Source organism: Chenopodium quinoa, unplaced genomic scaffold (assembly GCF_001683475.1).
Source record: "Chenopodium quinoa cultivar QQ74 unplaced genomic scaffold, ASM168347v1, whole genome shotgun sequence".
Classification (NCBI taxonomy): Eukaryota; Viridiplantae; Streptophyta; class Magnoliopsida; order Caryophyllales; family Amaranthaceae; genus Chenopodium; species Chenopodium quinoa.
Genome location: NW_018744560.1, coordinates 405,380 through 417,382, shown reverse-complemented (window position 1 = coordinate 417,382; position 12,003 = coordinate 405,380). Strand labels below are relative to the sequence as shown.

The window sequence follows — 12,003 nt, the reverse complement described above, 5'->3', positions numbered from 1 at the left end:
ATGTAGAACAACCACTATCAATATATGCACATAATTTATATTTATTATAATCTTCAATGCATATATCAATTGGCATATAAATACTATTAGGATTAGTATTGGATATTTCATTATAAGCTTCCATTTGCATATTAACTTCATCCTCATAAACTGGCTCACTCACAGTTTTGGTTTTGTATCCAATTACCTTCCTTTTATCAATAGGATTATTTATATCTTCATTTAACTCTAAATTAGAACATGATCCCATATCAATGCTATGCCTTGCTGGTTGTTTCAAGGCTTTTTTACTTTCATATTTTTCATGTAGTTTCTTTAGTAGAACTAATATTTCTTCTTCATCCTCTTCTGGCTTTTCATCACCTTGTTTTTTCATTCTTGTTATTGTTGAATTTTGTCTACTTAGACTTGGTGTTCTAAGGATCAAATTTCTCTGTATTTTAGGTTTTGTATTCAAACAAATATGAAGTAATCCCGATTCATCAATTAACATCTTACTTGATCTATTACTAACTGCAGGGTTCATAAAGAATTCCTCCTAAGTTTTTTTAATTTCAATTTCATTAGGATCTTTATATGAGTAATTTTTTTCTTAGGACCTCCTCCTTACTCATACTTCTGAGCATCACCTATTTGTTTCTTAAAAGATGAGTCTATAGTTTTTACCAACTTTATAATAATATGTTTCAAATTCCATAATGTAATCATCAACATATTTCATATTACATATGGACAAATTACTTAACTTTCTTTGATATTCCATTCGTTTCTCATTAAGATCGGCTCTAGGACCAATGAACTCTAACTCAGTATATTGACATAACTGCCTAAACATTCTAGTAGGTGATTCATTAGCTCTTAATGCAGTTTTTATTCTTCATCTATTCCTTCGTACCAGTCTTCTACACAGCCGTAGAGACTATGTTCAATATAATTCAAGAAATTTTCTGAAGTCCATTCAGTATTTAAATTAAGTACACTACTCATACTCTTCTTCCATTGATCTAAAACGTCTTGTCTATCTCTTACACCGTCTAATTTAAGTTTATAACCAGTTTGACTTATAGGTTCAAGAGTCACTTATTCTTGTTTAGGTATATGAGTAGGCATAATCCTGACACTAAACCAGGTAGTCTTCCCTGGTATGTATCTTGGTCGTGTGCAACTTTCTTCTCCTTGGTACCTAGGTCTTTGGATAACATTGTTTACATTAATATTTTTATTAATAATTTCTTCTCCAACATCATTATTATCCATTACTCTTTTACCTAGTTTGTTTTCGATCTTTTGTTCAACAACTTCTATGGGTAGAAAGTCTAGATCATTTAACTTCATTAATCCCATTTGTTGATATAAATCTTCCTCTAAAGTAGCATAATTATTTTCCTCTATTTCATTATCAGAAGCAATCCCTTTTTTAGAAATTAAGTTCATGGTTTCGTTAAGCTTATCAGGGTCTTCTTCTTTGCCGAATATGACTTTTAATTCATTTAGCGTTTTCTCCTAAAGATGAGGGCTCATGTTTAGTTTCTTTATTCTTTTCTTGGTCACTAGTAGGTCTTTTAGGGAGTGTTATAGTAAACTTTTTATTTTTATCTAGATTTTGAAAAGGATATTTATATTTATATGGGACGATTTTCTCTTTATTAGGTGATACTTCCTTTCCAAATTGATGCCTAACTTCGTTTGTTAAAGCAAGTTGTACTTGTTTAACCTGTTCGTTTAGATCGCTTACCTTTTTATTAATATCGGTTGTGGTTATTGATATCTTATTTTCGATATTAATACAATGAGCATGTATGTTATCAACTTCCGATCTTAATTCGCCAATTCGATCTACTATATAATTAAGGACTGGGCCAAAATTACTAGTATTTTCAGGAATATGATAATAATGCTTAAAATCAGGCTTCTTACACTCAGTAGAGGGCCTAGTATTCTCCAATTTTACTTAATTATTAACAACTTAAGTTAACTTTTAACCGTATGGCTCTGATACCAATCGAACGCAGCTTAATACCAACAAAGCTATAGTTAGGATACCAACTAGACATGATTTGATACCAACAATATTATTTACCAATTTATGATACCAACCGCAATATTATGATGATACCAACGTGTACTAGGATGGTATTTCGATACTACTTAGGATGGTATAGGCTATATATCTCGTTGGTACTTACAGATAATGTATTTTTTTTAAATTACGAAAATGACCTTATTAGAGACCAACTTGGTCTCTACCTACTTGAGACCAAGAATTTCTGTTATTTGTGAGATATAGAGTATTTTTTTGTTGTAGATAATTGTGGGTGGAGGGAGTATATGTCATGTCACACACTAAGAATTAATGTTACAAATTTGGGTTTATGGTTTGGTTTATGTTATCAATTCGGTTGACGATTTAATTTGAATTAGGTTGAAACGAATTTGATTTGAAACCAAAAGTCCTTAAGCTAAGCAAATTTATATGAAACCAAAAGTCCTTAAGCTAAGCAAATATATAGTATTTTTTATTCTTTAAAAAATTTTACCTCTTTAAATTGTTGTTCTTGCTTCTTGAAAGGTAACATATGGATGATGTCTTATAGATTAGGAGATCCTTTGAACAAGATTTGTTAGCAAAAGTTTTTTCTTTCTATAACTTATATATCCAAATCAACAACATTCCCCCTTTTTTCTCAAATTAGATTTAATTGTTCTGATTAAAAGTCTTATCGATTCTCTAGAGATAAGTCTTACGTCTGTTTGGGTCCAATTTTGCCTAATTGGGCCAGTCCATAAATGATTCAATTAAAGCCCAAGGTCAAAGGTCCAACTCTCCAATCCACGCCAAGTCTAGTCAAGGATCCAGTCAACGTGGTCAGCCCACTTGGCTTCAAGCTCATTTCTCCTCATTGTGCTAATTAAGGTATAAAAGCCTTCACTCCTCTTACATTGTTCACAAGTAGCCTCAAGCAATTAATACTCTTGCATAACACTTTCTCTCTCTACACTGTACTGACTTCGGCATCGGAGGGGCCTTCCTCGGCACAACCCTCGAGGCCAGTTTACGTGTATTTACTGTGCAGGAAATCCTCGCCCCAAAATCACTTGGACCGGGCCCAGTCTTCGTCCACTTCGAAGGACCTTCGGCAAGGTCCCATTGTTTTCACCCGAAATAATTTGGCGCCGTCTGTGGGGAAGACTTTCAAAAATCTTTAAGCCAAGCTTAATAGTTCCACTGTAATCTTAGTATCAATGGCTAAGAACCGTAAGAAAAAGAAATCTGACGGGAGTGGCACCTCTTTGTCAAAGAGGAGCCACGGGGCGCCTGATAAGCCCTCTCCGTCTCTGCAAGCCTCGCTGAGCGGACATTCCTCGGGGGAGGCCAGCTCGGGGGGCCATCGAGAGAGAAAACTCATTCTCCCTCTCATCACTCTCAACGGACGAATTCTCAGCGTCCGAGTCACTCCAATGCTCGAAGTCCACCTTTGAGCATCCATTCTCGCTCCCATACTCAGCGAGGGACCCCTCAAACGGGACCCTCAACTGAGGAAATAACGAGAGCTCTAGCGGTCTTCATGGAGGCCATGAAGGCCAGAACCATGCCACCTCCTCGTGATCGATCACCTTCGCATACCAGGCAAATATCCTTAACAACATCTATACCAAATTGCATATGACACGTAATTGACATCGAACTAAATATGTCCTGTACCGTTAATGATCCAAATTAAATGTCCATTTTAACTCGAGGAAATCCCGTATAACCATTGAAGATATGTCCCATTTTAACATACCAAAATCATTACACCTCGTGAATCATACCAAAATCTTTACACCTCGTGAATCATTTAACCTAAATCGTTTACTCATATTATTTTATTTCTATATTCATTATCCCACATTCCCACCTAGGAAAAGTACCTTGATAACCTTCACCAATATGATCCACGCTTCAAAGACACTTCAAAGAAGATTTGAATTCAAATGTATGAATAACACGGTCAATGGATTGAGAAGAATCCTCCAATTATTTAATTTTGTATCAGATTGATACTTCAAGATTCTCATTTCAAATCCATGGTTTAAAGCGGATCACATATAGACTCACCAATGGGCCGGGTCAAGTCAAGACTAGAGTAACCCGGTCCAGCCAGGCCCATTCACAAATTAGGTGATTATGTTATTCGAATGTTGTTCTTGCAGCTTTTATCATCATCAGCCTATGTGACTCGTTTATATTGTTCTTTCACTTCTGAACCATTATGTTATTGCCTAATATGAAAGAAAGATCAAAGATGGGAAACTGAAGTCATGAAAGATTTAGCAACGGGGAAGAAAGGCAGAACTGAATTCAGAGAACTTTTGGAGCAAAGTAACAATTTTATAACATAATCACAGTGAATAACTATGACATGAACTACAAGATGATGAGTTTGTCTTAAAGATGGCTTTCAGAGGAAAGCATTTCGATTCTAATATGGAACATGGAACTTAACACAATGATCCAGCAAGAAAATATGTTCAAGCAGAAGAGGCGTAACTTCAGTGACTTTTGAAGCCCTTGCGCCAGACTCCCACATAATGTTGGATTTATTCAACTCAACCACGAGGTCCTATGTCCACCCGTTGAATCCAATCTCTAAGAGAAAATGTGCAGGTTCGCATTTTGCAGTGTACCCATATTTAGATGTGCTGTACTTCCGATGAACACCAGTAAGTTTTCCTGTTGCAGATTTCTGATGGAAAGTAACCATCAGCCTGGAGCATTCCCTGCAGTAACCCAAAAGAAAACAATAAACATGACAATTTCTCGGCTTACTCTGGTAACTTGAGAATTGAGATAACAGGAATGGAATAAAAACGCTTACATCAGTTGGTCTAGAGGATAACCAGTGTGCCACTCACAGGTCTTACTCCAATACTTAGACCCACTCAGAGTGCACATAGCACTGAATACTGCAGCTGCTGCTAGAAGAGAAGGGGGGAATCTCAGCATTTCGTGCTCCACCAAGCAAAGTTCGATCAAAAAGAACGACAGGAGTTCGATCTGGTTAAATTTCCACCAACAGGAGAAAACCCAAAAGTCAGAAATTAATCACCAATAAAAAATTGCAAGAAGCTCATTAATAACTTGAGTTCCCCCACTTGGAAAAATACCTTCTTGTCTGCTTCAGCTGCTTTAAGGTACCGTTTCATGAAGACATATGGGGTTGGAATCGACAAATTAAATTGTAAGGAGTTGATCATCAGTTTCTCCTGTTAAGGGACATGGAAAAAAACAATGATATATTTGCTTGTAATGCAGAATGTACAGCAGCAATAGCACCAATCTGCATAATCTTACCATGTCAAGTACTTCTTGCCTACTGTAAGCTTTGTCAGATATCAGTATAAGATCTTCAACAACTGGAACCGATACCTCTTCATATTTGATTGCCAGAAGCATAGCTGTTACACCTACTAGTTGGAGCTTCTTTCGCACCACCGGCTTAAGAGCTAAAAAGCGATCAATCAGGTTGACTGTCAGATATAGCGTCTCCTCCATGAGCTCAAACTTGTAATGGACCTTTAATTCAACATCAGACAGTTAGTGGGGCCAATAGATATATAGTCAACTCCCTCTGGACTATAGGGAAATAAGTAATGCTTTGCAAAATTACCTCAATCAACCAATCGATGAGAATGGCTCTCATCTTTTCGTTAATGTCAGGTTGGCTGTCCATATAGTTAGAAGGAACACAACTAGTATTCTGCATAATGAAGATAACAGTAAGCCTGATTTACAGTCATCAATAGGAAGCACAAAATTCATACTAGCTTTGTCAAACACACATTAATGCAGAATAATGCTCAACCAACACAAGATTGCTGTTCCACCAAAAATACATAATATTTCTTAATCAATCAGTAAATTGTAGAATTCAGTAGATAGTCTTTGCAAATAACAATTACAGACTGACCAAGGCTGTAACCTGAGCAAGAAACTACTAAGTCAGAAACTTGTGCAAGAGAGGATCGCTAATTATACCATTCGATTTCACAGCACTGCCTTATTTCCACTAGCAACAGTTAAACATCCCATCACTTGAAATAAATATTTCGAGTAACAGAACATACATGATAAACTATGTGCATTTCAGGGAGACATCAGAAGTAACCTTAGTGACCTTGTCCTATCAAACACAGGATGATCTATGAGCATTTAAGGAAAACTAAAGCCAACATTAGCATCCTAACAGCAAATGTTCACATCTCGATATAGTCGGAGAAGAACTGATCTAGAATGAATGAATGAATGGTAGAACAGGCTGTATACCTCCACTTTCTTGTAATAGGTATAAATATCATGAACGTATTCGGTTACTGCTAGTGGATTATTCTGATCACCACTATCAATGTCTAAAATTGACCCATCAATGTCCAGCATCGGCCCATCAATATCCTCCATTTCAACTTCTTCATCCTAATATCAATTCAAATAATAGACCAACCAATCTAAAGTCAGATCATACAGTGTATAAGTTGACTAGTATCACGTTCTAACATGAGTGTCGGATCATACCATACGATCAATTTCATCGAGCATTGCTTCAGTGTGTTGCACAAACATTGGTACAGATGTATCATTATTCACCTTATAGTCATCCACATCTATAATCTCACAATCACTTAGCTCCTCTCTTGCTCTTGTTTCACATCCAATTGGTTTTTTGATCTCCTTTATCAATACAAGTCAATTACCACAAATTCAGATTTCACTTCAAATATAATTACCATCAAAAGTAATCAATCCTATGAGATGTACAAATAGGCACCTCAATCACATAATGCTGTGTATTAGCCATCTCCGCCGCAAACTTCCTAAACATACAAAAATTGAAAACCAACACTAACATCAATATTTACACACTATGATTAATCCACATTGGCAAAACAAAAGCACTAGGAAGTCAGAAATTAACCTAGTAACAGGGCGGTGACCCGGTATTGCCCGAATCTTTCCAAAACCATCATCTTTCCTGTATTGCCCCAAATGACAAAAACCCAATTTAGTAAACAATAAATAAACACAAACCCAATTGCTAAAACCCCAAAATAAAAATAAAAAAATAAAAAAAAAAATCAAAAAACTGTTAGTGTTTAAGAAATTAATTACTCAGAAATGGTTCTTTTGTTGACTGCACAAGAATTATTAAGTGGAGCTCCAATAATGTTGCGATTAATGTCCCTCAATGCCCTCCTATTATGCCCAATTGGTGGCATTACCTTTCCACTTCTTGCTTGCAAGCCTCCTTCATTAAAACATTGAACAAGAAAAACCCAATTGCCAAATTTAGGGTTTTCAATTCCAAAATCACAAGAATTTAACAAAAATTAAAATTTTGTAAAGTTCGAAATTTTAACTTGATTTGAATACCTTGAACAATTGAATGATTGATTATTGTCGGATTGTTCTCATCTGATCCCGCCATCTTCTTCTTCTATTACATCAAAAAATCCGCCCAACAAATCAAAATGATGATCGCAAAATGGGATTAATGCAGAAAAATACAATCAAGAAAAAAAGTCAAAACAAATCCAAAAACCCCAGAAAATTCAATTTAAGAAAAATAATTACTCACCCAAAAACAACAAATTAATGATGTTCAAGAATAAATGTTCTAATCAAATAGTCCGTTTTTATTCTTCCCAGAATTGATTGAAGAAGAGAGAGAAAGAAATCAGTCAGAAAAAATCAAACCCCATTTAAAAATCAAATTAAGATTGAAGAAATTGGGAGTGTAATTCTTATTCTCTCTCTAGATTTCTCTCTCTCTCACTCTATTCTCTCTTTCAAATAAGGAAGACTCTTTCGAAATTTTAGGGTTCATACGAGAAGGAAAAAAAGAGAGAGAGAGAAGATTAAAGAAAAAAAAATAAAAAAAGGAAGAAGAAGAAAAAATTATGAAATTGAGTAACAGAAAATTGATTAAATTATGTCGGCGAATAAATTTTTGAAACTAACGGCTAGTAAATGTGAACCGTTGATCTTGGGCTTGTGCCCTTTCTCTAACGGTTATCTCTGATCTGCTTTCAAATGTCCGCCCTCAGGTTTATTTCCGTTTTCTTTCTTTCTTTATTTTCTTTTTTATTTTTATTTAATTTTTTTGTTTTCTGATTAAGTGTAATGGTAAGAAACTTCGTAATTCGTACTAATTGGATCTAATGTTATGCGCTACACCATTGTTTCCATGTGGTCCGATGTGTGTTAGGGTCTTACATGTTGCCATAATGCCATGTGTAATTGATCCGTTATCAAAATTATCAATTTTTTATTAAAAAAAAAAGGCTAGAGAATATGAATAAGCTCTTGGCCACTAAAAGTCTTAATTAAAAGTCCTTAATGAATTAATTTTTTTAGCATAATTCTTGTCTTAGTAAAGTAGAGAATTCAATGAACTTTTTGATTGTTGGTTGCCTTTTAGTACTTTGAAATTGTGAATTTTAGTTTTTGCAAATCGCATTAAGATTATTCGATTACGGAAAAGAAAAAAAAAAGTTATTCTTTAGATCGCAAATGTGAATTTTAATTTTTTTTTACCAAGTACGAAAATTTTCTTAGACCAAATTTGAAATATATTGATATTACACCTTTTCTCTATATATCCACATCAAAATATTGACCTTGAAACAATAAATTTTCTTCGAGCTTTTAGATAGGTTAGTTAAGTCTTTGTCTTGAGAGAGAAGACGAACATATTCTAGTCTGTGCAAAGTGTCTTTATGCATATACTCTTCCTCCATTCATTTTTACTCGTACTTAGCTTGAAATGTATATTATAACTTTTAACACTATTAATATATGTACTCTGTCTACCGTTTTTTTTTAATTGATAATTATGATAAAACATAGAAATGTGGGCTGGGAACATATTATAATAATTTTTATATATCATATCATCAACTTTTTATAATTTTTGTAAATTGATAAATAAAAAATATTAAGCGTTGATATTTTTTTTTTTAAACAAATGAATTCATTAATAAAAAGTCATACGACATCGATCTACTAATGAAATCTAAATTAACAAATACATAAAAAAAAAATGAATCAAATAAGGCCATATAAATCATTTATAATGCTTCGCTTTGACCGACATACATTTTTTTTATAATGATAATAGTAACCATCAATTTTTTTTTTATAAACAAGGCCATGTGAATTTCATATTTCCTTATAAGGTAGTTTTCACAAAAATCAATGCAAACTTACCACTAATTTTTTAAAAAATAAAATATTTATCAAAGATTATTCATATTAAAACTTTCTTGTGTGAAATCAAGATTTGAAATGGCACATACAAAAAGGAATGAAGGGGGTAATTCTTTATTAAAAAGGCTTAAAGGAACTAATGGTCTGTTCTTTTCAGCTTATTTTCAGTTTAACTCAGTTCAGTTCATTTCCTAATTTTCTTCTCTCATAAAATATTCAGTTCAATTCATTTCCTACTCCCTTAAAATATTCACTTCAATTCAATTCAGTTCCAATCAGTTCAGTTCAATTCAGCGTAGTTCAGTAATTTAGAAAAGACCATAAGTAGGTGACCTTTTTGGAGTTTGGTAAAGATTTACTAGTAATTTACAACAATTTTTGACACCGAACTTTAGTTCCTTTGCTAAAAAAACAATTGCAGTTTAGAAAACTAAATTTAGAAGTTGGGCTTGGAATATATTAGGGTTATACATTTCTTTTGTGTTATGTTCCTTCTTAATTAAAACTCCAATGTCAAGCTAATTGTCAAATTAGCTAGCTTGTCATGCCACATAAGCTTTTAAGCTAATTGTCATTTTAAGCTTTTAATTAAGGAGGACCATACCTCCTTAATTTAAGTTGATAAAATTCATTTTATTTATTCTAAATTGTTTTATTTTAGCAAGTTTTTTTTTTCCAAGCATATTAGTTTGACAAATCTAATTTGCCTGACCAAGCTAATTGCATTTTCTAGCTCCAATGGTTACGCTAGTATGTAGCTAGAGATTATTTAATATTGCAAGCAAGTCCCTAGCAACAACCATTGGAGTTGCTCTTAATGCTTCGCTATGACCAGCATACATGCTAAGATCTAAAAAACTCCAGTATTCGAAATAGTATTAATTAAAGCAATTTATGCACGGTAACATGTTTTGGCCTCCGGTTACCGCGGTTGCCGAAAAAAAAAAACCAGCACTTTTCCGCTGGCGAGGGAAGGTGGTGGGTCATCATTGAGGGGGATGTGGAGGGTTTATTTTCCACTAGGGTGGTGGTGGTCGTTGCCGGTCAGTAGGGTAGTGGGTCGCCAAGAGGAGGATAAGGGTGGTGAAGTAGTAAGGGCATAATTGTCCATTTACACCAAATTTTGACGGTGGTGATAATTTTTTATGGCGGTGTTTAGCAATTCACTGTCAAATCTCCATATTATATTATGCATGCATGCCATGTCATACGCTCAATTTATAGCTATACGTATTCTTTCAATGAAAAATTTAGCAACAAAATAGAAAAGCTAATCAATTAAGATCAACGTGTATGTGGACTTGAAATATTCTAAATTTAAAAAGGTTAAAAAATAGGATGGAAAGGTTTTATTTGTTTAAAGTTAATTTTTTTGGGAGGAAATAATAGTTACATATTGTGCTTAATTTCAGTTCATTTTAGTTCAGCTCCAATCAATTCAGTTCATTTCAATTAAGCTCCAATTACTTCAGTTTAGCTCCAATTAGTTCTTTTAGTTCAACTACATTTAAATTCTTATGTTCATTTTTGCTTTGCATTTCACATCCTTTTGAATTTCTCATGTTCATATTTGCATAATTCTACTTACGGTATGAAAGGTTAGTTGACAATAATATTGAGTTACCTAAGAACCATGTCTCTATTTATGTATTGGAAAAAATAATACTATTATGCGTTCAAAGGCTAAACTAATATTCGACTTCTCTCCTAGGTTCGACCCTCACCACCGCATAATGGAAGGCGCCTGAAAATCGACTACATGATAAATTTGATGATTCTTGTTGGATTATTGATACCGGAGCAACCCATCATGTTACCGGTAATAGTTCTTGGTTGTTTAACACACACATCATTGAAGGTCCGGTTGGCTTACCGAACGGTGAACGTGTATTTGCTACCTTGGAGGGTTCCATTCGTTTGTGCGTTAAAATCACAATTACCGGAGTTCTTTTTGTGCCTCATCTTCAATGAAATTTAATCTCTGTTACTTAACTTAGTGATCAATTAAATGTTGTTGTCCAATTTAACTCATATATGTGTGCTATACAGGACCGACTGAAGCAGCTGATTGGAACGGGACTTCGATGAGACGGACTATATAATTTTAACAAACTGGATGATGTGCAACGTGTGTCTATGGTTGAAGCTACATTAGGATTGGAGATCTGGCACAGAAGAATGGGACATCTATCAGAGAAAGTAGTTAAGTTGCTTCCTCATATCACTACTAGAAATAGGCCGAATTCCCGACGGACATGAAAATCCGTCGCAAAATGCAAAATTTCCAACGGTATGAAATTCTGTCGGAAATTTCTGACGGATTTTTATTTCGTCGGAACTTTCTGAGAATTTCAAACAGTTCTGACGGAAATTTCGTAGGAAAGTATATTCCAACGGAAAAATCCGTCAGATTTTTTTTATTTTTTTTTATTTTTTTTGTGGTGGCTGTTGGAGTTCGGATTTTGGGATTTAAATTTTTTTTCTTTTTTTTTGTTAATTTTTGGGTTGTGATGGTTTGTTACGGCGGTGGCGATGACGATGGTGGTTTTAGGTGGGTGGTAGGGTGGTTTGCCTTGGTGGGTTGGTAGATCTGGGCTCGTTTGTGTGGTTTATGGTTAGGTGGGTAGTGGTTGTGGGTGGTGGAATGGGTTCGGGACTGTTTAGTTAGGGGCTTATGTAGTGGCGGTGGTCTGATATGGGTGGTAGTGGTAGTGATCTGATGTTGGAGTTAAGGGTTTTTTTTGGTGGTTGGAGGTGGT

At 34.5% G+C, this 12,003-nt stretch overlaps 1 protein-coding gene across 1 annotated transcript; it reads right to left on the bottom strand.

Annotated features, from left to right (window-relative positions):
- Positions 1-4,327: 4,327 nt before the first annotated feature.
- On the bottom strand, positions 4,328-8,259 carry LOC110699022 (G2/mitotic-specific cyclin-2-like). The gene is made up of 12 exons (XM_021876506.1): positions 7,614-8,259; positions 7,409-7,472; positions 7,148-7,283; positions 6,954-7,010; positions 6,807-6,852; positions 6,554-6,709; positions 6,308-6,454; positions 5,652-5,741; positions 5,336-5,557; positions 5,149-5,247; positions 4,860-5,038; positions 4,328-4,761 (listed from the first exon to the last, which is right to left on the bottom strand). The coding sequence occupies exons 2-12, from the start codon at positions 7,461-7,463 to the stop codon at positions 4,605-4,607; spliced, it is 1,344 nt and encodes a 447-aa protein (XP_021732198.1). The 5' UTR covers positions 7,464-7,472; positions 7,614-8,259; the 3' UTR covers positions 4,328-4,604.
- Positions 8,260-12,003: the final 3,744 nt, after the last annotated feature.

Bases quoted from the DNA above. Each gene is read 5' to 3' on its own strand.
- LOC110699022 (XM_021876506.1), bottom strand. From the start codon at position 7,463: ATGGCGGGATCAGATGAGAACAATCCGACAATAATCAATCATTCAATT. The intron at 7,011-7,147 runs GTAATTAATTTC...GGGGCAATACAG, and splicing joins AACAAAAGAACCATTTCTGA to GAAAGATGATGGTTTTGGAA. The intron at 5,248-5,335 runs GTAAGATTATGC...GTCCCTTAACAG, and splicing joins GGCAAGAAGTACTTGACATG to GAGAAACTGATGATCAACTC.